Genomic DNA, 26041 nt, shown 5'->3' with positions numbered 1-26041 from the left:
TATCATCCCGGGTGTTGTTAAAGTTATTTCATCCAAATTAACTTAATAAATACGAGGGAATAATTAACGTGTTAAAGTTAATATTAAATTATTTAAGTATTATTTAAATTTAATTATTGACGAAAATAATTCTTAATCAAATTTTATTTATCTTCTGACCGATTAAATTTTGGATTAGTTAACATCTCTTCCCTTGATAAGTGGGAAGGTTAAAAAAAAGTTATTTCCGAATCCATGATAAGAATAATAGCAGATGCATTATATGTGAATTTATGCCGGTATCTTTATCTAACATTTAATTATTACACTACAGATGCCCATAAGGCCATCTCAATATTCTCCAATTTTAAGATAATAAATTAGTATTTAATAATATTCTGGGACCGTTTTCTATAATATCATATGTGTGACCCATCAAGCTTTGTTGTTGAAGTTGTCCTCCGTTGGGGACTTCTTTGAACCTCTTATTGACCCATCTAAGTTTGGTTGCTTAGTTTTCATCCTTTTTCTATTGATTCTTTTTGCATTTGGTTTAAATTCACGTGAAGACAACATTTAGACAAAACTTTTTGTTTGTTTCCATGTACTCTACTTCGTTAATGTCAATTCATTAATGTTCATTCTTATCCTTTTTTTCTTCTTCTCTAGAATAATTAATAGCTAATGACCTTGCACGGTAGCATTTAGACAATTAGATTCAAATCTTATACCTCAAGGCGTTTGGGAATACAAAAGAGAATTTTATGCCATAGGCTCGAATTGGCATTACTATTGTTACCTTTCCAATTTTCTTCTACCTTCCCCCTTCCATTTGGTGCTCCTTAATAAGGTTGAGCTTCCAAAGAGTTATTATGTTATGTATGATGCTACCTCACAATTTGTAGCACATACCTATTATAGTCTACTTACCATCCAACTTCAAATTTTGTGTCAATGAATGAGAACAAAATTGATTGGGGAGGATTGATTCAACAAAGTCATGTACTAAGTGGGGATTTTAATTCTGAGTTTGGCAATCGTTACTGTCAATATTTTGATATCAGACAAGCTTGGAATATGGGACCACTTGCCATGGTTGGAGGAGAAGCCATAGATAATGAGTTACAAAACATAGGCCATGCCAAATCATCTGGCACCATTATGAGCCGTTTTGAGTCACCAGCTTCTGCCTTTTATGCTGCAGAAAACTGCATGGAGTTTGCAGAATATGATTGCCAAGTTGGTATTCACTCTTTGAGCTCTCAGTTATGCAAGATTAATGATTTGGAGTTCCCCTTGTATCAATCTCCAAGGGAAAACCTTTTCTTGGATTCAGCAAACCAATCTGAAACCAACTTTGATTTATCAAACACTTTGCAATCCATAGTGAAATCTCAACTGAATAGTGCTAATCAATGCAGTAGATCCCCTGAAAAGTCCAATAAAATTTCATGTGGGAATTTTCACAGCACCAAGTTCCTTCCGGTTGAACAACAGAAGTTGTTCATTGATGGTCTTATCAGTGGCTCATCATTTCCTAACAAAGGAAATCAAGACCATATGGTACCATTTTATATTCATTTTATTATGTTATATGTAGATTTTGTCATTTGTTCATTCTTTGGAGATTCAATTGGCTTATAATATTTCATTTGTATGCATGTTTCCCGTGGATCTTTCAATTTATCTGTTCCACAGCTGAGATTCTCTTCTCAGATTGAGAGGTTGTCTCCAACACTTTCAGCAGGAAGTGTGTCCACTATTGGAAACTCTGCTTCTAATGTGGCGGCCGTAGTGTCAAGTAAAACACGTATAAGATGGACTAAGGATCTTCATGAGAAGTTTGTTGAGTGTGTGAATCGCCTTGGAGGCGCTGAGCGTAAGTAACTTGACTGAATTTTTTATTGATTGGCAATACATCTATTTAGCATCTGATAGTCCTCTCTATTGGCTGCTTGACTATAGAGGCAACACCAAAAGCTATATTAAAGATGATGAACACTGATGGTTTGACTATCTTCCATGTCAAAAGTCATTTGCAGAAATATAGAATTGCTAAATTCATTCCAGAACCCAGTCACGGTAATTTCTAATCATTTTTTTAACAAATTTGCAGTGTAGTTCCTTTTCATGTCATGTACATTTCTTGGTGCTTGAATTTACTGGCATTCATGTCATAAATGATGAGCAGATGTTTTTGCTATAGTGCTTGTCAAGGCCGAGGATGTAGTGCGTGTTTGGTTCAACATCTTAGATGTGATTTTAAGAAGCTAATAGTCATAGCATCCACATCTCAAACGTGATTCCTTCCTTTTCAATGGGTTTTCAAACATGCTAATAAGCTTCTCTTTTCCCCTTGGTTTTGAATCATTAATTATTGTCGTGAACTTAAATAAACTAACGCAGATTGTTCACTGATTTAATGTCTTTGTGGTTAATTGACTTCAAGTGTAGGAAGTTCCAATGCAGAATAAATGCATTTTTATACATGGTAGAAAGTTTGAGCTACTAAATGGCAAATATAGTCTACTTTCTCTTCTTGATGATAGCAACCTTAGTCAAACTACTTAATTACCAATGCTTGTTTCTTACTGTGAAATATCTCTTTAGGACATGAGTGACTGTTCTTTATTGCTTTATTCTTCTCTCCAGTTATTCATAATCTTCATTGCCTTCATTGTTCTTACATTCTTTCAAATATTAGGTTCATTCCCCATACTGAACCTAAAAAATTGTCCTGTTTCAGGGAAATCTGACAAAAGAACCCACACAAAGGATGTGCATCATCTTGATGTCAAAACGTAATGCTACTTCTATTGCACATACCACTGTTGTATTCCTATAATTTCACTACTTCCATTAAGTTGCTTAGTTCATTTTGTAATAACTTTAGTTGTTACGTTACAAATTTACTAAATCTACACTGCTCTTGATTTGTAGTGGCATACAAATTAGAGAGGCACTTAAGCTGCAATTAGATGCTCAAAGGTGTCTTCATGAACAACTAGAGGTACATCCTTGCTATCATTTTCTCTTACAACCTTTTATTTATGCCAGTACATTTCTATGCTCTCCAAGCCTTTATTGTTCTTACGTTGTACTTAATTTTTCCGACCCTTCCCCCTTCTGGCCTTCTCTTATAAAAAGCTTCAATATTGGCCAAACCAGCTGAAAGGTTCTTGAACCTTGAGCATTGAATTTCACTTTTTTACCTGTAACCGGCTTTGCATGAAAGAAATGATGCAGAGATTTTAATCACAGAAGAAGAATGAAAGTCCAATAGTTTCACATGCTCAAACTCTAACCACTACTTTTAAAATAATGCATCACTTTCACCAACAAAATATGATATATTTAAAGGCCTTTAATACATCTTTGTCTATTTGCAGTTTTGGATTCTTCTAATTCAAGACATACTCAACACTTAGCTTGAAATCTTGTTTTAATTTCTCATGCAAATATGCAATCTAGTTTTCTGTTGGCATAAGTGATGATGTCAAATTGCAGTATCAAGTGCTAAAAGGTGGATATAAGTTTCCAGTTATTGGTTGAAAATATAATGAGGAAATTGGATGCCAAAATTAATGAATGAGTTGGATAGTTAGGTTCTTATAATATAACACTCTTTTCCTAACTTCAGATTTTCAATTATCATACTTTTTTGGTCCAGATTCAGAGAAAATTACAGTTGCGAATCGAGGAACAAGGCAGGCAACTAAAGAAAATGTTCGACCAGCAACAGAAGACAAGTAATGACGTCTCTAATACTCAGAATTCAACCATTGAAGAGACATCAATTAGTCATAAAGACGGTGAAAATGCTTCCGAAGGGGCTAACAACAATTCCTTCTTCCCTTCCAAGACCTCTCCAAGCCAATAATTTGGTGGTTCATATGTGTATAAAATTACAGTTTTCCAAAAGCTTACTCCTTGTAAGATACAGATAGACCACATCATGTGATTTTGTTATGGGAAGAATAACATTGTTCTTTATACTACAGTCTACAAATGCAAACTCTATGAATTAGTACATAATTTAGAGTGATTACATTATATGTCCTACAGAAACAAGAAGCAATATTGTATTACACTAGCTTTACTGGGGGAGGAGGGAATAAACAATATAGGGAGGGTTAAAAAGATTAAAAAATGCTGACAACGCATTTTTAAATAAATCCTTATTATTAGTTAAAATTTATAAAAACTAAAAATTATGAGTTTCATTCTTTACGTAATAACTTATATTCATGATTTTGTAATTTTTAATAAATTTTAATTAATAATAAAAATACATTCAAATATACTAAAAAGTTTATGAATAACATTCCTCCATACCGTGTCAAATAAAAAAACATTCCTCAAAATATAAATTTATAATTTTCATCTCAGTCTACTGTATTTAATGCGAGAATATTTTTTTTAGAGTTTAATGCTTAATTATACACTTCATCATTCAATTACAAATTATAATTTGAATTATTTTAAGATAATTATTTTAAAAATTAATAAATTTATTATAATGATAATGATATGTTGTAATTGAATGATTTGTGAGTAAAATATTACTTATTAGTGCAAAAAAAATTTCCAATACTGAAAATTTTCAATGTTATATGAGACCCACAAGTCTTGTATGTCTTTGTCTCTCCAACCGTAAAAATCCAGTTGCAAACAAATTTAATCACTTATAAAAGAAAATGATGCAATTAAATATTTATCTGATGATTTAACTACTTTATCATGTCAAACTCTAGGCACAAGATAACGGATAACCAATGACGTTGGAACGGGGCATTATCTTATGCCAAGTATAAGCAAAAAATGATTAATTCAAAATTTTATGTTTTCATCTTGAGAAATGTTATTCTTATTTAAAATTTGTATAATACAATTCTCCAAAAAAAAAAAAAAACAATCGTATAATAACAATGAGAAAAATAAAAAAGAGAAACAAACACAGAATAAAGTGAGTGGTGTGATAGAAAGAGCCTAAAAATATTGTGAATAGAGTCATAGAAATTCTATGTAAAAACTAAAAATAACATTATTGGTACTTTTTATTCTTTAACTTTTTACCCGAACTAATTGTTTTGTTAATTTTACATAAAGATATTTGTTTTGTAAAATGATTCACAGCTTGGTATATTAAATCAGCTTCTATTGTTTTTTTAGAAGAAACTTCTATTGCTGTTGCTTAGTGCTGTTGATATGATTTGGTTTAATTGTTTCTATGTTTGGCTATTAGTAAAATTTAAGAAGCAGAAAAGAACGATTGTTTTGGGTATTATCCAACTTTTGCTTATGCTTTTTTTAAAGCAAAATATTTCCGTAGTCTAAATTCATAATACCAAGCATGAATCGATTAACTTTAAATAATGGTGTTTAACTTTTTTTTTCATGGTGATATAAGATAACGTTGCTTATATAAACACCATTATTTAATAAATTTATAGTATAAATAAAATATTTTTCAAATATTATATGACCCGTAAAATTAAGTTAATCACTTATTTTAACAATCTTAGTATTAAAGTAAATTTCATATAAAATATTTAAATTTATCTGAAATTATAAGATTAATTTAATTATAATAAATAACTCATCTAAATAATTATATATTATAAATACTCTAAAAGACTTAAATATCGGTAAAACGAGTTTTATCTCCCTAAAAAAACTTCCATGTGCGCTTCTCACTTTATAATTCGTACATCAAGAATAAATTCCATGGGATCCCTGAAATGCTACAAAACATAAAGGAAGAGCCTTTTATTTTTCTAATTTTCCTTCTTTTTAGGTGAGGAACAACTGAACAAGGCACATATAGGACTAGCAAATGATTTGTAATTATTTACTTGTGCTAAAAAAAATTATACATTAATGACAGTAATTATATTTAGCCTAGAAAACATAAAAAGGGAAGTAGAAGTGTAGAAGGATTGTTAATTGATTGGGCGAGGCTTAAAAACTGAACCTCCTTGAAAAGACCGGAATCTTTCAGCCTTGTTTACATTCAATCGTGGCAATGTGATGGCTGTCCTTGGCATTTCATTCTTGGACCTAAGTACGTCCACGTGTATCCACCTCAATATATCGATATTCTATGGGTATCATAGTTGTAACATTTGGACTTGTTAGTTTATGGGAGTCATCTTATTATTATTAGATCGGTCACCTAATTAATTTATGATGGTTCAATTAAATTTGATTACATTTCGAGTGAATCGTTTTGAACCAATTAATTTTACAAAAAAAAAATCACAGTGTGATATCTCATTATTATTCATTATTATTTTGAATTTTCTTACTTAGTTATATATATATATATATATATATATATATATATATATAATTTTAAATTTTTAGGTTAAATTAGATCAATTACTCGCTCGCCGGTTTCGATCGGGTCAATGATCAGACGAAATTTCACAACTATAATCGATAATCATTTTTAATTATTTATTAATTGAAAATTTTATTTTGTTGTTTGGTAAATAAATTTTTAGCATTTTTTAAAATATTGCTTGAAATAATATTTTTAAATGCTAGCTTTTGAATTTTAGTTTTTTATAAAAAAATTTATTTTTTATGTTTAATATATTTATCAAATTTTTTATTTATCTTTTTAAAATAAATCATGACTTTATTATTTTTCAGTCATTTTATATTTTTCAGCTATTTTAAAATCCAATTATATTAAACAATTATAATTTAATAAACTAATTTTTCAACTTTAAATTAATTTTTAAATTTCCAACTAATTTTTCATCTAATTTTACCAAATATTACCATATAAATTTGACATTAAAAATTTAAGATTTAATTATTTATTTCATCTTTATATTCGTAATAATTTTCTATTTTAGTCCCACTAGCTTAAAATATTTTATTTTCATCTTTGTAGTTACAACTTTTTAACTCTTCTGGTTATCGTTATCTAAAATTGCCTAATATTGTCACGTCCAAATTCTTTAAAATTACTACAAAATTGAATTGACGGCAAAAATTTGTCCAAAATTTAGACAGTTTTAAAATATTTGGATGCAACAACCTTAAATAACAAAGACCAAAAAGGTTAAAAATTATAACCATAAAATTAAAATGAAATATTTTAAAATCTAAGAAATAAAATGAAAATTTATTATAACTGTAGAGATCAAAAGGTAATTAAACCATCACATCAAATGTTTTTTATTTCTCATTTATTTTTATTTTTGAATATGCATACCAAATACCAATTTTAAAATTAAAACTTTTTTTATTTCATTTTAATATTTATAAAATATTATCTATAAAAAAATAATTGCTAGGATTAATTATAATTCTATATTCTATCATAAAAAATATTAATAATAAAATATAGCGTTGGAAGTGTCTTCATGTTCTACTAGTTTTTATAATAAAAAATTGTTAATAATTTTACTATGGATGGCAAATTTTGATTAGATGATACAGTAAATAAAATAATTATACTGCATTATATTCTAATTAAGTTCTTAGATTATCGATGCTTAAATTATACTACTAGTTTGGAAACGGAGACCTATTCTTAAATGATTGAAAATTTGGAACGATGGAATCTCAGAAAGTTTGGCGGAATTTGGAGCTGATTCTATTGCTTAGAAGGAATTTAGTGTCTGCGTAGCCTCCTACGTTAACAAAGCCACAGATGATATAGCTTGTGATATTCACTGATATGAGAATGACCGTGACAGCTTAATCATAATTATTAAAAGTGGGAAACTCCTCATCTTCAAATTAAAAGAGAGAGTAATGCACTAATGCTCATATAGAATCAAGTTCTTTAAGAAATTCAAATAAATTTAATGTATAATTTTGGTATTAACATGTGTAGAAATTGATTTTCTCAATCAATTAACTCATTTGTTTTAAATCCACATTTCTTTTAAAGTTTTAATCTATGTTAAAAAAATTTTAACTTGCCATCCTATAAATTAACTCGTTGGAACTGACAATGAATGCCAGCGATTTTCAACAGATTTATATATCCATAGATTTTTTTTCTGTTCAGCTTGCGTCATTTTTATGATAAAGTTTGTGTCATATGTATATATATGCTCTTGGTTATGTCCCGTTATCTTTCTCCACCGTTCTTTATCTTTTTTGTTTTCCTGTCTTACGCGATTATTTATTACATGATTGAGACCAAGAATCGTTGAAGTGTCGACATATTTTTGCCATTGCCATGCTGCATACTTATACCCATTGATCATTCTTTTGCAATTATTTGAACATATGAATTTTTTTTTTCCATGTTCTCTAATAATATGCAACGACGGGTTTGGTATGGTGTCTATTGGGAATCATCTCTGAGTCAAATAATTACAAATTACTAAGTGATTTGAGTATTACTTCAGAGAAAGGATTCCTATATGACTTTACTTTAAATAAATCTGAAAATTATAAGATTAAATTAGTAATTGAAAAATAAAAAGAGAGAAAAATGTCATGAATTTAAGTCTCTATCACTAAAGACTAATAAATTAACAATTAACATTCACTTTTAAAAAAATATATTCTATGAGCTGAGAGTTAGTTTAAGCTAATTTAGAGAGTTGTTTGCAACTTTTACAATGGAAATTCAAGAAATTCTAGAATTTTTGTTTGCTAATCTTAGTTACTAACTTATTAATGATTTACTTACTAATGATAGCTCAATTAACAACATATGTTAAATTTGCAGAAAAAGATTTATGTTTGATTCTCGCATAATACTCATTAGAGAGATGTGAAGAGTTTGAATTAAACTCCAAATCAATAATTACTTATAATCAAATTAAAAGGATTAAATCTTGTGACAATACACAAGGTTCCACCATAAAGCCAAAGATCCTAATTGTGATGGTTTAAAAAACTTATTAATGATTTGTGGTGCAAAGTTACTTTTTATTTGTATTTAATCTTATATATGTATTGAGAAAATCAATCTAAATTTTTTATTTTTTCTATAAATTTCTAAATATTAATGTTAAGTAAATAAAAAGTTAAGATGTGCATTCTAAGAAGTAGTGGAATGTACCTTAACTCTTAAAGTAGGCAAAGAGACGAGGCAATTAAGGCCCACTAAGTCTCATTCATGAATGGAGCCATAGATCTTTGTTTTATAACGGGATTATGTGAAGAGAAAAGATATCACCCCAAGGAAGATGGGAGTTACCACCCAAGTGAGAGAAGGTTGTATAATTAAGAGGGTTTCTCAAGTTTGTTCACAAAACTTGTAATCTTATTTAATATGGGAATCTGTTGAAATGTTTCCATGGTCATAAGTAAAAAGTGTTGAATCACGTGTTTTTTTTTAAGTAAAAGTTGTGTGATTCATTCAATAGCAAAAGATAAAAACTATACATCATTGTTGATAAGAATTGCCACTTGATAAGGGGCATCCTCCAACCAGTATTGTTCACGAAAATCAAAAACTAAACGAGCAATCTTGTCAGCTACCATATTGGCACTACGTTTGGACCAAGTCAAAGATGGTTTGTGAGAATCCGAGAAAAGAAGAGTACAATCTTCCAAGACCCCATCAAAATAAGTATTGAACCTCCTTAAATTTGTGTCTTTGGTTGTTTTTATTTGTGATGTTGTTTGTATGTGTCTCATGCTTTTAGTCCTCATTATATATGGAGGAGTTTTTTCCCCAACAGATGAATCTAAAAAGAACATTTTTGTTTGATTGAATTCAAATGATTGATTATCAAAATAAATTGCGTATAAGGAAATGAATCCATTATAATTGTTATGTATTGATTTAAACGTGGGTTAAATATGATTTTGGTCGTCCTCCAAATATTAACTCATTGATTTTAGTCCTCTAAAAATAATTTTATTGCATTCGGTCTCTGAAATTTTTAAAATTCTCATTTTAAATCCTTTATTTAATTCCATTAATATTTTCTGTTAAAGATAAGTTATCTTCATCTGTTGTAAATAATGTGACTGAGACTCAGACTTATGTTAATGCACTTGACGATGTTTGTTCTCATAATCAAGTTCGACTAACATGAGAGGTAATGTATATGAGTTTAATTATATATACGATCCTTTGAGAATAATAGAGTTGTAAACTTGTAATATGATTTTTTCTATTCTTTTAGGGTATACTGAATAGCGAATGCTAATGTTGGGATGAAATTGTCAATATTGAGTTTTTTTTAATGATTTCTTTTCTTTCTGAATAGTGCTAATATTGAAAGTTGGAACAACTATTGTTGTAAACTTTTTTTAACTGAATAATAATAGAGTTATATTAACAGAGGACATGAAAAGGGAATTTTAAAATTTTAGGAACCAAATATAGTGATTTTATTTTTCAAGGACTAAAATCACATTTAACCCTTTAAATATTCATTCCATATTATAAATTTGGATCTTTATTTTAAATGATAATCATTTCAAAAAGAGTTATTTTTGAATGATAGTGTTTTGAGGAGTTATTCTCATAGTCACCTGGCTTATCCTATCTAATGTATTTAACATTTTTTTTTATTATTTTCAAATATATTTCTTAATTTTAAATTTAACTATAATTTATAGTTTGAATCTTAATACATTAATATCAACCACTTAGATTAATTAGCATAAAATTATTCCGGCTAATTAAATATTAATTAATCTTAAATTCAATATTCAAATCCAGATATAACATCATTAAATACTTAAAGGAAAAACTTATCATCCATATCCTACACAACTCCAACAAGATTTTTGGAGGATACTTTTGGCCTTGTACCAATTTTTTTTAATACATTCTATCAAATTGAATATATTTTCTTGCAATAAAATTATTATATCATGAAGATAGGTTTAAATTATTATTCAAACAGTTCATTATCGTAAAAAAAAAAAAACTCTTGCTAATAAAATAATATTATTGTATTCAAATGCAAAATGAAAATTCAATTAAAATATTAAAGAAATCAAAATCATGAATTGTGAAAATATTAAAAAAAATCGTTAATAAAAATGTTCTTTAATTATAAATTATAATTTATAATGCACAAATTATAGTGATAGTGTGAGACTCTCATTGCATTATTTCAATTAAACATTCTAAATATTTTATCTCTTATCTCATTTAGATATAAATTTCATATATCGTTCTCGCAATTAGCTAAAAGAATTTGTCTTAATAATATCAAATTATCATTCTTGTATCTTTATTTATATACTTGTATTTCTTAATTATCTATCTCTTTTAATTAATCTATCCTCTTTATATAAAATAAGTTTTTAAATTTAATTTTAATAATTTTATGTTTTATTTTATAAGAAATTGAAAATTAGAATTTTTAAGCGAAATAAATCATTTAAGCTGAATGGATCCCTTTACTCTTCTGCCTCTACATCTTCCTCCAAATAAAGAAATAATTTACACATTTATTAATCATTCACCAATTTTAGTCTTCTACAAAGAATACATAAATGTTTAGTATAAACAAAGAAATAGTATTTCATTATTTCTCTAATCAAAAGAGACTTTCCGATCATCCAACTAAACAAATCAATGACTCGAGCTCGCTAGGATTCTCGTACCCTTATCTGCACATTATATTCTCTTTAACTAAAAGAGATCTACCATATTAGCTATTTAGATCTTCAAAACTATATTATGCTATGCCCAATACTAAACTATCTCTTTACTAATATTCTTTACCAAATACTAACCGGTGTTTCTAAAATATTATTTAAAGTATTAAACGAAAATTTTTATTTTATTAAAATACATAAAATTATATTATTCATGATTTTTTTATTTCCTCTTGCAATTTTTATCATAAGTATTTTTTTTTTGTTTTTAAGTCCTTAACCGATGTGCTAATAATATTGGTTAACAAAACTCAGATTCTTTTATTGTTTTTTTTCTTAACTCTGGCCTTTTCAAATAACTGCAAGTGCAAGATGAGGTTAGGGTGAGGGCATAGGACTTAGGAGGGACCGGCCGATCCAAAGTAATGCATTGTTGTGCTTATTGCTGTTGATTAATAGATTAAATTAAACAATTTCTTGCAAGTTGCATCTATGAATTAAGAATAAGTGACTATTAGTTTCTCTGTGATGCTACTACAATGCTTGATATTTTTCATAGGTCAGAATGTATTTAGACAAACATTTTGTCCTAATGCATTGAGAAATTCGCTTTGTACGAGGACACAACTATGTCTGTATACATTAGTTAACTTTTTTCCCTCTCACTGTTCATCCCTCACATTTTTTTATTCTCCCACACACCCTTTTATTATATAAAAAAGTAGGGACTGTTAATTAATGGCTTTTTTGTTTTCGTAACTGAGTTTGGCATATAAATGAGCATATCACAGAAGTGGAGTAACTAAATCTGCATAAGAGTTTGAGACTTTAGGTTATATAGGTTGAGAGAAGCATGTATCAGTATAGTTCCCAACTATACGGAACTGAATGGGAGTCCTACATGGGGATTAGCAACCTAGACAAGGTTGTTGGATCAGAACAACTGAGTTTTGAGCCCACAAAATCACCCTTCAACATTGTGACAACTCCTCTTCAAATTACTCCACCAGGTTTTTGTGCAAGTGCAATCAAAAGCCTTGTGAGTTTTCAAGCTCAGCAACAACAACAACATGCTCATCACCAGCATCAGATTGAAGTTCCAGCTGCTTGGTGCTTTGAGTTTCCAAAGACGACAACAACAACAGATACGCACATGGTGATGAACAATATTTGCCAAGCCTCTGGAGATAACTTCACCACAAAACAAGATCGACCATCGTCTCAATTCACAAGCTCCTTCTTGTCTAGCAGTGGTGCAGATTGCCGTTCTTCTTCTGAAAAATATTGTAAAATTGCTTCTTATTCCGAAGAAAAACATAGTAGCATTCAGCCTGATAGTATTCAATATTACGACCTCTATTCACAAGAAGATGATAAATTACTGAGGGATGATGCTGCCACGGATGAAGGGCCCCTTGAAATTTCCTTTCAGAGAAATCAGGTACACTGATTACTTTCTTAGTGCGTGGCTAGTATAGTTTCCGAGTCCATTTAAAGTATACATGATGATTTGGTATGGAATCATCCTTATTTTCTTGGATATATAAAGATCTTTGGACACTCTTATGCTATTTGACACCTTGAGAGAAGAAAAAATAATCCAGGAAAAATGATATGTGGTAGGTGATATAATTTGATAAAGAGAAAAAAGATAGAAAGAAAGAAAATGTGTCAAATCACTCTTTTTCCTTTAACAAAAATTGTAGTTTATTTTACTTTTTTTTTTTTATCTTAGCTTGGTTTAGAGGAAAAATTATTAGGAAAGTAATAAGCGGACACCACAAGTGCTATATAACACCTAGAGAGATAAAGATAAAGGAGAGAAAAATACATATGATATGATATGATTTGATAGAAAGAAAGATAATGAAAAATGTTAAGTATTAATAAAGTGTTTGAAATAATTGAGTTTTCCGTTACTCAAATGATTACTCTTCTCTTAATACAAAAATTCTTAGTTAGGCATGATTTATCATATACAGTCAAATTAATTGTTGATATATATGAAGTGTGTGGACCACATAAAAAATGTATGAACATGTCTCTAGTTAATACTTTTAGACATATAAACTATAGACTATTTATTTGAGCATCTCAAGTAGATTGTTTGTAATCTAAGAATCTCTCCTCATTCATTTATCTACTAGTTAATTTGTATATTATACTTATTTCTTGGCTGATGAGATGTAATATGTGTCTTACTAGTTGGACTCGTGTACAAAGCGAGAAAAGCAAGCTCCTCATCGAACTTGTGGTGTTGCCTGTGTAGCTTCTAGGAGAGGCAAAAGAAGAATAAAATGGACCAAAGATCTGCATGAGCCATTTATGATGATTGTCAATAGCCTTGGTGGTCCCGAAAGTAAGTTAACAAAGTATTAGTTACACTTAGACATAACATCTAAGAAGTAAGAAACCTCTTGTTACCCCATACTTAGCTTGATTTATTCATTGTTAATTGTAGAGGCAAAGCCTAAAGCTATACTAGATATGATGAAATCAGATTTGCTGTCCATTTCTCACGTTAAAAGCCATTTGCAGGTAAAACTATTTCCTGTAAAAAAAATTACAATATTGTTTTTAAACTTTGTCGTGCAATATATAGCAACCACTTTCACACCTAATCGGCTCTCTAATATTTTTGTAATATAAATGTCTTGCAGAAATGTAGGTCTACTATACACATGCACAAAGCTTTGCAGGGTAAACACTACTTCTGTCATTGTTGATGTGTTATATTACTGTAATGCATACCCCATGAAATTCTTTAAAACAGAGTACTTCTTTTCAACTATAATAATGGTATATATGCTCGATAGAAGTGAAAAGAGGAAGGTGGAATATTAGAGAAATGAAATTTGATAAGGTATTTGGACATACAGTAAGTCCAGATACATCTCATTAACATCAAATTTTCACATTTTGATATTTAAATACTTCTACCAAACACTAGTCTTCTAATTAAACCAGCATCATTTTCTTTTACATTTAACAGATCATGTTTGCTGGTGGTTAATAATGTACACTTTAATGCATTGAACTATAATTTAATTCTCTGGTATTATGGGTGCATTATATGATACAGTTACCACTTTGTCTTTCAGAAAGATCTGAGAAAGGACAGAGAACTAATGGGGTGTCTGAGCTTCAAGTCAAAATGTAACATCAATTAAACTATGGCAATCTACACTTGTGTTATGATACTATTTTTTATTTGAAATTGCACGAGTTTTTTCTCACTAAAATTTCAAGCAGTTAAGTGCAGCCATATTTGTTTTCTTAAATCTATACTCTTCTAATTTGCAGCCATATGCAAATTGAGGAATCACGGCAACTACAACTAGAGATCCGGAGAAATATATGCCAACAACTAAAGGTGTTAATACACAAAATTGCTTTGATGGAAATATCTATTGAACATCACTTAAAGTGTTTATGAAACACAAGCATTTGGACTGACTTATCCTTTAATATTTTGTGTCTATTTTTCTTTCGGGCCTACTAGATGCAACGAAATTTGCACACTCTAATTCAAGAGCAGAGTCAGCAGCTCAAAGTAATGTTAGATTACCAAAAGGAAAGAACCAAACTGGAGAAGACCCCTTACACAGAACTGGAAGCTACTGTCCCCAAATGATGGGTCAATTGTTTTGATAAAGTTACTCTATTTTCCTAGCTCTGTCATGTGGCATGGCTATGACTTATGCAAACACCATGTTGCTGCCTTTGTTTTGCAATAGGCAAATCAAGCATGTAAGTGTAAGAAACCATTTTTTGGGCAGTTACTTCAAAATGTAAGCATGTCTTGTATGCTCTTATTGAGCACTCCCACACAAATTTCACACAGCATTCACACACAAGGAGAGTTGTCACAAAATTAAGAGAAAAAATGAAAACACTATTCACTGTGAGGGTCTTATACAAACAATATGATACTCTTGTATTTATTAATTATACGGTTTATTGTTAACTACCCTTCACATAGTAACTTAACAAACAAGTAGTTTTGACAAATACGATATATAATTACTTCTTTAATCTTAAATAATACTCAACACAACCCCATAGTTCGTATTTCCAAATGACACAACAACTGATTTCTAAGCAACATAAACCTATCAACCTTTAATGGTTTGGTTAGGACCAGGGTTGGCCTTGAGTCTAGTTTAGAGGGGCGATTACATGACCCAAAAGAAATCCATACAACTTTAATGTGAGGAGGGGAAAAAAAGACGCTTCAATTTCATTTTGTTTCTCCAAAACTCCCTTCATTCTCAAATTCCAACTCAAGTCATCATTAAGGATAACAGGAAATTTCAATTTCCACCAAAAAAAGTAAATGCCAATCACATTCAACCTAGCTCCACCGTTTTTCCGTATTCGTGAATTGAGAGAAACTAAAGACATTTGGTAATATTTTGGGATTTTTATTTGATTTAAATAAGTTAAATTCAAAAGATGATAATGAATAAAGATTCATCATAAGTTGATTTAGATAATCTTTTCTCCGAATTTAAAAGTATTGCAAATGATTTTGCTTAACGAGTTAATGACAAGTCACTGAAATTCTTAAGTTTATCAAAGTCGTTAATTGCTATCCATATATTTAAATTGCTTACAAAATCTTAGTTCCTATAACTGTAGCTTGAGGTTTTTCAATGACTCAAGGTCATCAATGTCACAGGAAAAGATTGTTTTGTTTTAAAAAATTATCTAATGAGAATGATATGTTAGAAAACATTGATATTGATGTTATCAATAATGATTTTATATCTCAAAATATTTGAAAAAATAATTTTTATGATAATGTGTGTATTTTTCTTTGTATGTAATGGAGATAATTTTATGAGTTGGAAAATATTTTGACAATAATAAATGATAACTTAAAAATAATTGAATATTTTGATACTTAAAAATTAGTTAAAATATTTTGTCAAACACCCTCTTAATTTATTTATAATTGAATATTTTCTTAAATAAGTTTTAAGTGTATCAATTTAATATTTATAAATATTTTAATTGTAGATGATTTACAAATTGAAAAATGTGCTCACTGGTATACGGATTTAAAAAATTACTGAGTATTAATTTTTTCTATGTCTGTAAAGCTTGGTCTCAACATGAACAATTTTTTTTTTTTATAATCGAGCATTTAACGAGTTAAATTTAAATCATTTATGAATCATTCAACATGTCATTTGCATCTTAGAAATTCAAACTTTTTTATCATGTTATTACTTGATATATTTTAAACAAATATCAAGTGATTGATATCAATGATAATGGACTCGATTTTTGTCTCGAATTTAAATATTTTAAATGAAAAAAAAAAAAGTGATTTAAAGAAGAGGATCGTAATGGTTATTCCTAATTGACAAAGTGGTGAATACTTATTCCTAACACTAACGTGGTAAAAAGAAAATATATAAAAAAAGCAGGTAATAAATTTGTTTATAAGCCTAAACTGCAAAGTATAAGAGAAAAGCCCCATTATAAACCTAACGCATTGGGTTCGGAGGTGTTGAGTGGAAGTGGAAGGTGAAGAAGAAGAATATGGAGGATTTCAAGAAGAGAAAGCTGGAGCTGGACGAAGCAGGTGGCGACGGTGATTTTTCTTCCAAGGAAGAGCTTCGCTTCCTCATCGAACCTCTCGCTAAACCCCAGCTCGTCGATCTTCTTGCCAAACTGTGCGTTTTTTTTTCGCTTCCTTCTTCTTTTCTTCCTCATCCCATTCCTTTCTCTGCGATCAATTCCATTATGCTGTTTTTCCATCTTGTTTTTGGTTTCGGTTTCATCCATTAGGGTTGTTGCAGTTATTTTCCTCCTTTTTTCGAATTGTCAAAAGAGACATAGGGGAACCTAGGAGAGGACAAAGAAAGCAAAAAAAAATCTTTTGTTTGTAGTATAAGTTTGTATATATAGTTTGTTATGGGTTTATTGGTTGAAGAAGTGGAAATTGGAAAGCAGTAGTGCCTGTTCGGGACTTTAATATCTAGTATTTTTTTAATCTAGTTGTATTTGTAACTATTTAATGGAGTTTGGACTTGTAGGATTTTTTGCCTTAAAGTTGTTGAAGCACGGGTCTTTATGAGATAGGGTTACTAGTGTTATGTCTAGGAATTGGCATTTTCACTCTATCACCAATTTCATGATCCTCTGGGAATATTTTCAAACTTTAATTTTGTGCCTCCTTTTCTGGCTACAAATTAAAATGTGGACAATATTACAATTTCCCCTTCTTACATTTCCATTAAGCTGTTCCTCCCCCGTCGCAAGCAATTTCAAGATGTGGGAATGAAAGGGGCTGTGTTGCAAATGATATAGGCTCTAGCTGGTGACATGTTTTTAACCCAGACCCAGTGCACTTGGTTATCATGGTTCTAAAGGGTGAGCCAATGCAAGGTATTCTCTCATAGTGGGATTTGCAGAAGATAGATGTAAACAGCCTTATCCTTGCTAGTGGAGACTGGAGAGGTTGTTAGAGGATTTGAACCTTACATGTCTCGGACGCAAGGCCGTGACATTAGTTGTGCCAGCCAAGGCTTGTCCTCTTTTGTCATCATGGCTCTAAATTGACAAGTTTATAACGAGATGAAACAATTGGCTAGGTGTACATAAAATATAAAAAATCAAATCACAAATGCTTGATGAAAATATTTTTTTTCACTGAGTCTTGTATTGCTTGTGTCAATTGGTCATAATGGAATCCTTTTTTGGTTGCTTGCATTGCTTTATATATGTCCATTTGTAATCTTTGAATATTTAGTACCTTCTGCTTGCTTGGTGTGCTTGCATTCTCTGAAAAAGGGCCATAAAAGTATTGCTCCCACTTGTATGCTGTGTGATTGACCGTGTGCATGTGTGTTTGTTTTCATGTTGAGGCATAAAGAGGGTCCCAATATCCTTCAATTGCAGAAGAAATAAAAAGTATTGCAAGTGCAGATCCTGCCCATCGAAAGCTTTTTGTCCGTGGCTTGGCCTGGAATACCACTTCAGAAACTTTGCGTGCTGTGAGTGCATTGATGATTGTGTTTAGTGTGTCATGCATGTGATGTGATTGTTACCATGCCACATGGAATGTGCCCAACAAGATTTACTTATGGAATGCCAATTTCCATATCCCTTTATTTCCAATCCAGTACCTTGTCCCTGAACTCAAGAAACAAGACTCAAAATGTAGATTGCTTCTTATGATTGTATGTTTCTTTCTTTTTGCAGGCATTTCAAGAGCATGGAGAAATTGAGGAAGGAGCTGTGATCTATGATAAAGTGACAGGAAAATCCCGTGGCTATGGATTTATAACTTTCAAAAATATGGAATCAACTCAGCAAGCATTGAGAGCCCCTAGCAAGTTAATCGATGTAAGATTTAGCCCATTTTGTTGCTTTGGATTTAGAACTCATGAATTTGCAGTTTTGCTTTAGAAACATCAATTTAACAGAATTTGCCTCCTTAGGTCCTTAACTCCCCCCCGCACCTCCCCCAATATACCCAAATCATGAGATTTTAATCTGGAAGATTATCTCAGATGTGGTTTCTTTTTTAAGGAGTTTTTTTACAGATAACTGACCTGTGTTATAGTATGTCCGTTGTGCCTGCTTGTGTTTCCTGCCCAACACAAAAAATAAAAATAAACCAGTAATTTGTGCAACTGTCTGCAGCCATCTTTACTCCATTCCCCTGGTTGATTTTGGCGGTTCTTGCTTTCAGGGGAGATTGGCTGTCTGTAATCTAGCTTGTGAGAGTCTAAGTGGAACAAGTAGTGCTCCTGATCTTTCCCTGAGGAAGCTTTACATTGGAAGCTTATCACCAGAAGTCACAAGTGAAATTCTCCTTAACTATTTTGCAAGGCATGGTGAAATAGAGGAAGGTTCAGTTGCATATGACAGGGATACAAATGAATCACGGTAAAAGTAGCAACATGCTTTATTTGGATACAATGTTTAATAGTCTTTTTAATTTTTGTAAGAGCAGCTCCAATGCCTGACAAAGATAGTTGCTAATTTGTTAGAGCAACCCACTTTAGCATATATTCACTGATGGAGAGCAACCAGTGTTTGTTTTTGAAAAAGCTATGGGTGTTCACTTTAGCAACCCAAAAAGGTGTAGCTTTTCATTTATTTTTTTAACGAAACTGGTTGATATAGAGCAGTGGTTATATATAGAGCTACATCTATATGTTTGCAACAGTCATATAGAGCAAAATCTGCATTTTAACAATCCAAAAGCTTGTTCTTTCAAACTATCATTTTCAAAAACTTGTGTTTTGCAACTCACTTATTGGAGATGCTCTAAGTAGCTTTTGTTACCTGGTTTCCACTGTAATGTTATTATTGTTTTATTTCCAACTGTAGTGGTTTTGGCTTTGTCACATACAAGACAGCGGAGGCTGCGAAGAAGGCCATAGATGACCTAGAAAAGACACTTGGGGTAAGAAAACGCTTAAATTTTTATATCAAGTCTGAGGTTAGCTGTGAGGGTAGGACATGATTATTTCTATGCTCAAAAAATGTGTTGGAATTGTGACAAGAAAAATGAAAAAGATTATTTGGAATGAAAAAGGCATCATAGTTATATGGTGAAAGTAAAAGTTCTGATAAAAGAATGTTTGTTTACACACTTTCAGGTAACTTTTCTTTTCTAGCTGCATATTGGATTTTACTTCTCTGCACATATCTGAATTTTTTGTTTAAATTTTTATCCCTATTTTGACAAAAATATAAAGTTCCCCTATTGTATTTCATTTGGAGGACGTTCTTTCTTTGGTGGTAATTATCTAACAGCACATTCAACTAGTCTGATCAATAATCTCACCCTGAATCCCTGTTCATAGAATTAGAGTAAATACTGAAGAAAGGCTTTGGTCTCTAAGCATTATGCACTTGTGGTGAAAACTGAAATATCTGCATTCACTCGTTTTTTATTGAAGTTGTGTAAATTAACTTCTTTGAAGCTTATCTGAGCTTGCTAGCTGAAATTCTTATATAGCCTGCAACGGCTCTAGGATTCAAGCTGTATAAATATTGAACTTATGACATATTGTTCTTGTTTCATTCCAGGGAAGAAATATAGTTGTAAAATATGCTGATTCCCAAAAAGGTAAAACTGGCCAGCCACCATTTCCTGCTGGAGTGGTTCCGATGGCAGCATTACCTATGAACCCAGGATATATGCAGCAGCCTGGAAAAGCTAATGTTAGTTCAAGGCCCCCAATCAATTACAGTTACCCCCAAACTGTAGCACCATATTCTGCACTTCCTTATCCAAACCCTCCCACTGCTCCCTCTCCTTATCCGACACAAGGGCAGATTCCTTATCCTCAAGTTTCTGCAAAGAAAGACCGACATGGGTTTCTGCCTACTCAACCTGTAGGAATGAACAACTACCCTTATTACTATCCCAAGCAATGAATGTATTTTTAAAACTAAAGATGATGATTTTGGTACTCCTTTCTTTGCTTTCCTTTTCAAATCTTTTTAGCCCCTAGTTATCTCTTCCATGCAGCTTTTGATCTCTTGTAGAATTTTGACATTCTTATGTTACTTGTAATATTGAGTAGAATTTTTTTTATATATTTTTTTCTGAATATTTTAAACGGGAGTAACATTTTTTCTGCATTTAAGCTAAGACTTTGAAGTTTCAAATCATTTGCAATTGTTTTGGTGGTTATTTAGTCTCAGTATATGGCGTAAGTTATAAATTTCTAAAGTTTTAGGTCTTTCCTTTTTGTTGTGATATCGCTCATGAACCACATGTTCACTAAAAACCGTAAAAAGTCTTTAAAAAAAAAATACCTAAAAAAATTATAGAACTCTAAATTTCATTAACATTTTTATTTGTTTGCGGGAGGCTAATAAAGTACGGGAAAAAAGGTATTTTAAGTAAAAAAAAAATTCAAATAAATTATTAAGGACAGAATTGAGAAAACAAAAAAGAAAGTTGATAACTTATAAGCTACTTTGAAGTAACTTATAACTAAGTTATAAGTTACTAAAATACGTACAACAATAGATATCCAATATAGTTGCATATCTATAAAAATTACACTGTATTTTAATAAAATGGTTTATATATATATAATCTAATAACATTTCTAAAGGGGTAAAATACAAAAAAAAAATAGTATAATAGTTTTATAATATCAATTAATTAAAAATTATTTAAGGTATAATTTTTTAATTAACCCCTCTTCCCTCTCTCTATAATCATAATCGTAGAAGACTATTTATTTCTTTAGACTTTCACTCACACTTTTTTCATGTGATTATTAACTTAACGGTTTAATAAGTTGTAACTGAATATTAGAAACTAATTTTAAATATGTTTATCTTCAAATTTTAAATAGGTTCCAAATATTTATTTGATATATATTCTCTTGTTGTTTTAATAGCAATTAAACAATTGAATTAATAAGTTATAAATGAATATGAGAAACCAATTTCAAATATATGTAATTTATCTTTAAATTCAAATATGATTCTGACATGCATGTGATATATCCTATCATGTTTTTAATATCAACTTAACAATTTTTTTATCTCTTCTAATTTATAGTTTTCAATATTTTTAATTTAACCTAAATTTTGATTTTTTAAGAGTATTTATCAATAATTAAAAATATCAAATATCACTATATAAATTATTTATGACATCTAAAATATAATTTATACGTTTTTATTTTTTAGTATAAATTTTATATGTTCAAATATTTATCACTTGTTCATATCTGCCGGTAACATGATGGTTGTTTATGGGTTTCGGCTCACCCTAAACTGAGTGCTTAAAATGGAGGACAGAGACAGAGCCCTCCACTCTCATAATTTCAATCACCAAAACGACACCGTACCCACAAACGCAATGTTCCTCTTTCGAAAACCCAACGTTCATAAACTCATCATCCTAAAACCCTGGCAAAACCCTAGAAGGTTCCAGAGCACGAAGAAGAGACCCTCCGAATCCGCCAGCATCGTCGACGCCGACAACATGTGCAGAAACTCACCCTCATTCCTCCACGGCCTCCTCGACACCACCATCGCGCGCTGGCCTCACACCTCCCGAGTACGCGCCTCTTCTCCCGCGTGACATGATTTAGCTAAACGACGAAGTTTTGCTCATGGAGAATTACCGTACCCTCTGCAACTACGGCGTTCCCCGCACCAAGATGGGGAGGCTTTTCTAATTAACTCCTCAGATTTTTCGTTATGAATCCGGGGTTTTTATCTCGAAGCTTCGCGATTACGAATAGCGCGGCGTTGCGCCGAGGATGTTGACGTGTGTGATTGCTTCCAGCCCCTGCATTTTGGTTGGGGGTGTTGATTTGGATTTTGTTAGGGTTGTGGAGAAATTGAAGGGTGTTGTTGGAAAGGATGGTGAGAATTTGTTGAATGTGTTGGATGATCAGGGTTGTTGTAATTGGAGGATAGTGCTTCATGTTTTGTGTTTGCTTGCTAGGGTTTAAAGTGAGGAACAATTGGGTAATTTTATCGTTCGTCACCCTAGTGTTGTTTTTGAGGAGTCTGGAGGAAGTGTGCTGTCTTTGATTAACTTTTTGTTCAAATTTGGGTTGTCTGTGGACCGGGTTGCTCTCGTGCTTCTCGAATTTCCTGAGATTCGGGTCGCTAAGTTTTTGTCCAACCTGAGGCAGTGTTTTCTGTTCTTGACCATGATTGAGATGGAGGCTTCGGAGATTGGGAGGATTTTGCAGTCTCACTGCTTGGTGTTGGGTTCCTTCACTTTTAAGAAAACGAATACATTGCTTACTAACTTGAATGTTGGCAAGAAGCAGCTGTATAGAGTTGTGAGGGATGATCCTCTGGTAATGGAGAGTCGGGCTCTGGGAAGGAGGATTCAGCCTTTCAGGAACTCGTATTTGGAGTATGAGTTGAAGGACCAGAAGAAGAAGTTCATGCTCAAGTTGGGGTATGTGGAGAACTCAAGGAAAATGAATGAGGCGATTAGGAGTATGAGGATGTCTGTAAGATGATTTGAGATTCCCCACAGATTCTTAGTCAGACCACGGATAGGATCAGCATGAAAATTGAGAATTTTGTGAGTTTAGGATATTCTATATCGGATTTAGCGAGTTTTCCTTCCTTTCTTTCCTATTTGCCTTGAAGGGTTGATAAAGCATTTGAGAAGCTGTATGTAAAGCGCCATCAATCTGGCCTTCAAGTTTTGCAGGATCTGTAGGCACAAATTTCTTCTAAGTAAGTTTAGTCGTTTGAAGAAATTCTCTTCAATTGGTATTTTTTTATGGAAGCAAACATGAGATTATAAATCCAGTCTTTTGCTGAGATTTGATCACTTCTGAGGTGGATAATAATGGGTGAATCTGGCAATCTGTTTGTGGTTCAGACCATGTGCATCCCCTACTTTTACCATCTATTAAGGATGATTGAACTGCAAGTTGTATTATGGAATGAGTCACTTAAAGTTGACTAGTAGATATGGTGTGCACATTGCAGATAGCCAATTGAAGATCAGATATGTTAGCCGGCATCGCATTGACATGAAACCATCATGGACAACTAGAATACAGGTTTTCATGATCTAACATCATGTGTGATTGTTGATTGCAGATATTTATGACATGGCTTGTAGGTAGAAGAATGTTGACTAGATAGATCATTTGTCGTCAAAGTCACCTTCTCACACGCTTACCCCAGTTACATTGCAGATCACTTTCCTAGAATTTTCTAGTCTAACTAGATCTGTTCCTCAAGTATGAACCACACGGCAAATGGAACTGGTGAGGATGAGAAACTGTATTTATTTTACAATTGAAAATTAGATGACCTGGTTTGTTGGGTTGAAAGCTATCAATTTGTTAACTTTTTTTTTTCTAACCAAAGAAATTGTTAAGAGAAACATACATACTCTGCAGTTCGGCATTATGTAATAATTTTGCCTCTGAAAACAAACTTTTTTTTTTAATCAATCAATGTACGTTAGTTTTTGTTAAAATGTTAGTGAGAGAAATTGGAACCCACAATCTTTGTCCCATCTTCTCCCTTAAACTCATCTTTTTAACTACCAACTCAATCTTATATCTCTGGGACGTCTGAAATAACACACACATCTTGTGCATGTATTGATCAAAGTGTTACGGAAAACCCACATTGCATCTGAATTCAGTATCTATATCAGATCCAGCTAAAAAATTTCAGAACCTTCGAACTCAAAAAAGCATAGCAACTTAGCAAGAATAACAGCTTTCATAAAGATGAATAATGAAATCATAGATATTTGCCACGGGACACAAGATGGATAATTTATCATAGATACTATATAGCTTTGGTGACAATGTTTTTACCAAACATTTGTCTACTATCAATTTGAAAAATAGAAATTGAGGAAGCAAGTGAGATTGAACTATTAGTGGCTTGTTATTCCTCCACACTGATAGGTTGGAATTTCTGCCTTTCTTGCTGAGGCAAAAGTCCAGTATTTAAATGCAAACTTTAAAGCAACCGAACTTACTTTTAACTAACCACCGTTCAACATCCTAACTTTAGAATCCTATTTTAGGTGGCTCCCTTCAATTGCCCATTGGAATTCAAAGTTTTCAATTGTATATACTTTCTTGAGCAATTATAGTGTCTATTTTGTTTTGTCCTTTCATTAGATGATTAAAGATTGAACTCAACTTGGAACTCGTTAAAAGGCATCATTACAATTGGACAATGGCTCTGTTTCGGGTCCAACTACCAAGTTGTGTTTATCATTTTTTGGATTTTGCTTTTAAGTAGGGGTTAAGTAGTATTTAATATATCTTTTTTAACATTTTAATTATTTATAAAAAATAGTTAAGCAAATATCAAATATTTTATATTTAAATAATTTTTGTTACATTGAGCAGTGTCCTACTACTTGATAGCAAATTATTTTTCCTATGCCTCAACAGGGAAAATATTTTATTTTATGTGTTTACTAAATTCATAAAGTTTTTTTTAAAAATAAAATTTAGAAATATTATCATTAATCAATAATAAGAATAATAGTGTCAAATATAGAATTTTAATTAATTAAGTTTATTATAAGTAATTTATTTGTATGCCTTTTACTATTGCACTGAATAATGCGTGTTTTTTTAATGATGTAATGATATGATTTTTTTTCCACATAAATTAATATTTTTAGATTTTAAAATACTCCAACTTATCTAATTTTTAAAAACACATTTTAATTGAAAATGTTTTCTTAAAAAATATAAACAAATGATCGTGATGTGTGTATGTGCATGGGCATGTATGTATTAATGATAGTGTTGTATATGATTTGAAAGATATACGAAAGTGAAAGTGAAGTTTAACCAACAAAGTACCTCGTCAAAAAAAAAAAAAACAAAGTAGAATTTCAAAAATATAATTCCTTTTTGTCGATGTCCATGTGATAATTATGTTAAAAGTTATAATTTAGGTGCAATAATAATAATAATAATAATATATCTAAAATAAAGAAGTCGTTGTTTAGTTTAATAACCTGTTAAAATATTTTATCATTCAGTTGCTTGTAGTT

General features: G+C 31.1%; 3 protein-coding genes and 1 pseudogene across 4 annotated transcripts; all 4 read left to right on the top strand.

Annotated features, from left to right (window-relative positions):
- The first annotated feature begins 508 nt into the window (after positions 1–508).
- On the top strand, positions 509–4032 carry LOC114406770. 2 transcript variants are annotated; one of them, XM_028369578.1, is made up of 6 exons: positions 509–1542; positions 1678–1858; positions 1945–2061; positions 2684–2780; positions 2920–2989; positions 3650–4032. In XM_028369578.1, exons 1-6 carry the CDS (start codon positions 934–936, stop codon positions 3857–3859), a joined length of 1284 nt encoding a protein of 427 aa, XP_028225379.1. In that variant the 5' UTR covers positions 509–933; the 3' UTR covers positions 3860–4032. The 2 variants fall into 2 exon arrangements, with proteins under 2 accessions (XP_028225379.1, XP_028225380.1); XM_028369579.1 differs by having other exon boundaries at positions 568–1542; positions 2726–2780.
- An 8273-nt stretch (positions 4033–12305) lies between these two features.
- LOC114406769 (protein PHOSPHATE STARVATION RESPONSE 3-like) lies at positions 12306–15432 on the top strand. Its single transcript, XM_028369577.1, has 7 exons — positions 12306–12967; positions 13732–13885; positions 13988–14064; positions 14187–14226; positions 14628–14682; positions 14830–14899; positions 15029–15432. Exons 1-7 carry the CDS (start codon positions 12380–12382, stop codon positions 15158–15160), a joined length of 1116 nt encoding a protein of 371 aa, XP_028225378.1. The 5' UTR covers positions 12306–12379; the 3' UTR covers positions 15161–15432.
- A 1564-nt stretch (positions 15433–16996) lies between these two features.
- On the top strand, positions 16997–21146 carry LOC114406768 (UBP1-associated protein 2C-like). The gene is made up of 6 exons (XM_028369576.1): positions 16997–17210; positions 18413–18533; positions 18742–18885; positions 19235–19431; positions 19879–19954; positions 20584–21146. Exons 1-6 carry the CDS (start codon positions 17077–17079, stop codon positions 20932–20934), a joined length of 1023 nt encoding a protein of 340 aa, XP_028225377.1. The 5' UTR covers positions 16997–17076; the 3' UTR covers positions 20935–21146.
- Positions 21147–22272: 1126 nt separating this feature from the next.
- On the top strand, positions 22273–24422 carry LOC114406767 (annotated as a pseudogene).
- Positions 24423–26041: the final 1619 nt, after the last annotated feature.

The sequence above is a fragment of the Glycine soja genome, chromosome 3, assembly GCF_004193775.1.
Source record: "Glycine soja cultivar W05 chromosome 3, ASM419377v2, whole genome shotgun sequence".
Classification (NCBI taxonomy): Eukaryota; Viridiplantae; Streptophyta; class Magnoliopsida; order Fabales; family Fabaceae; genus Glycine; species Glycine soja.
Note: the sequence above shows the minus strand (reverse complement) of the source record. Positions and strands in the feature narration are given on the sequence as shown.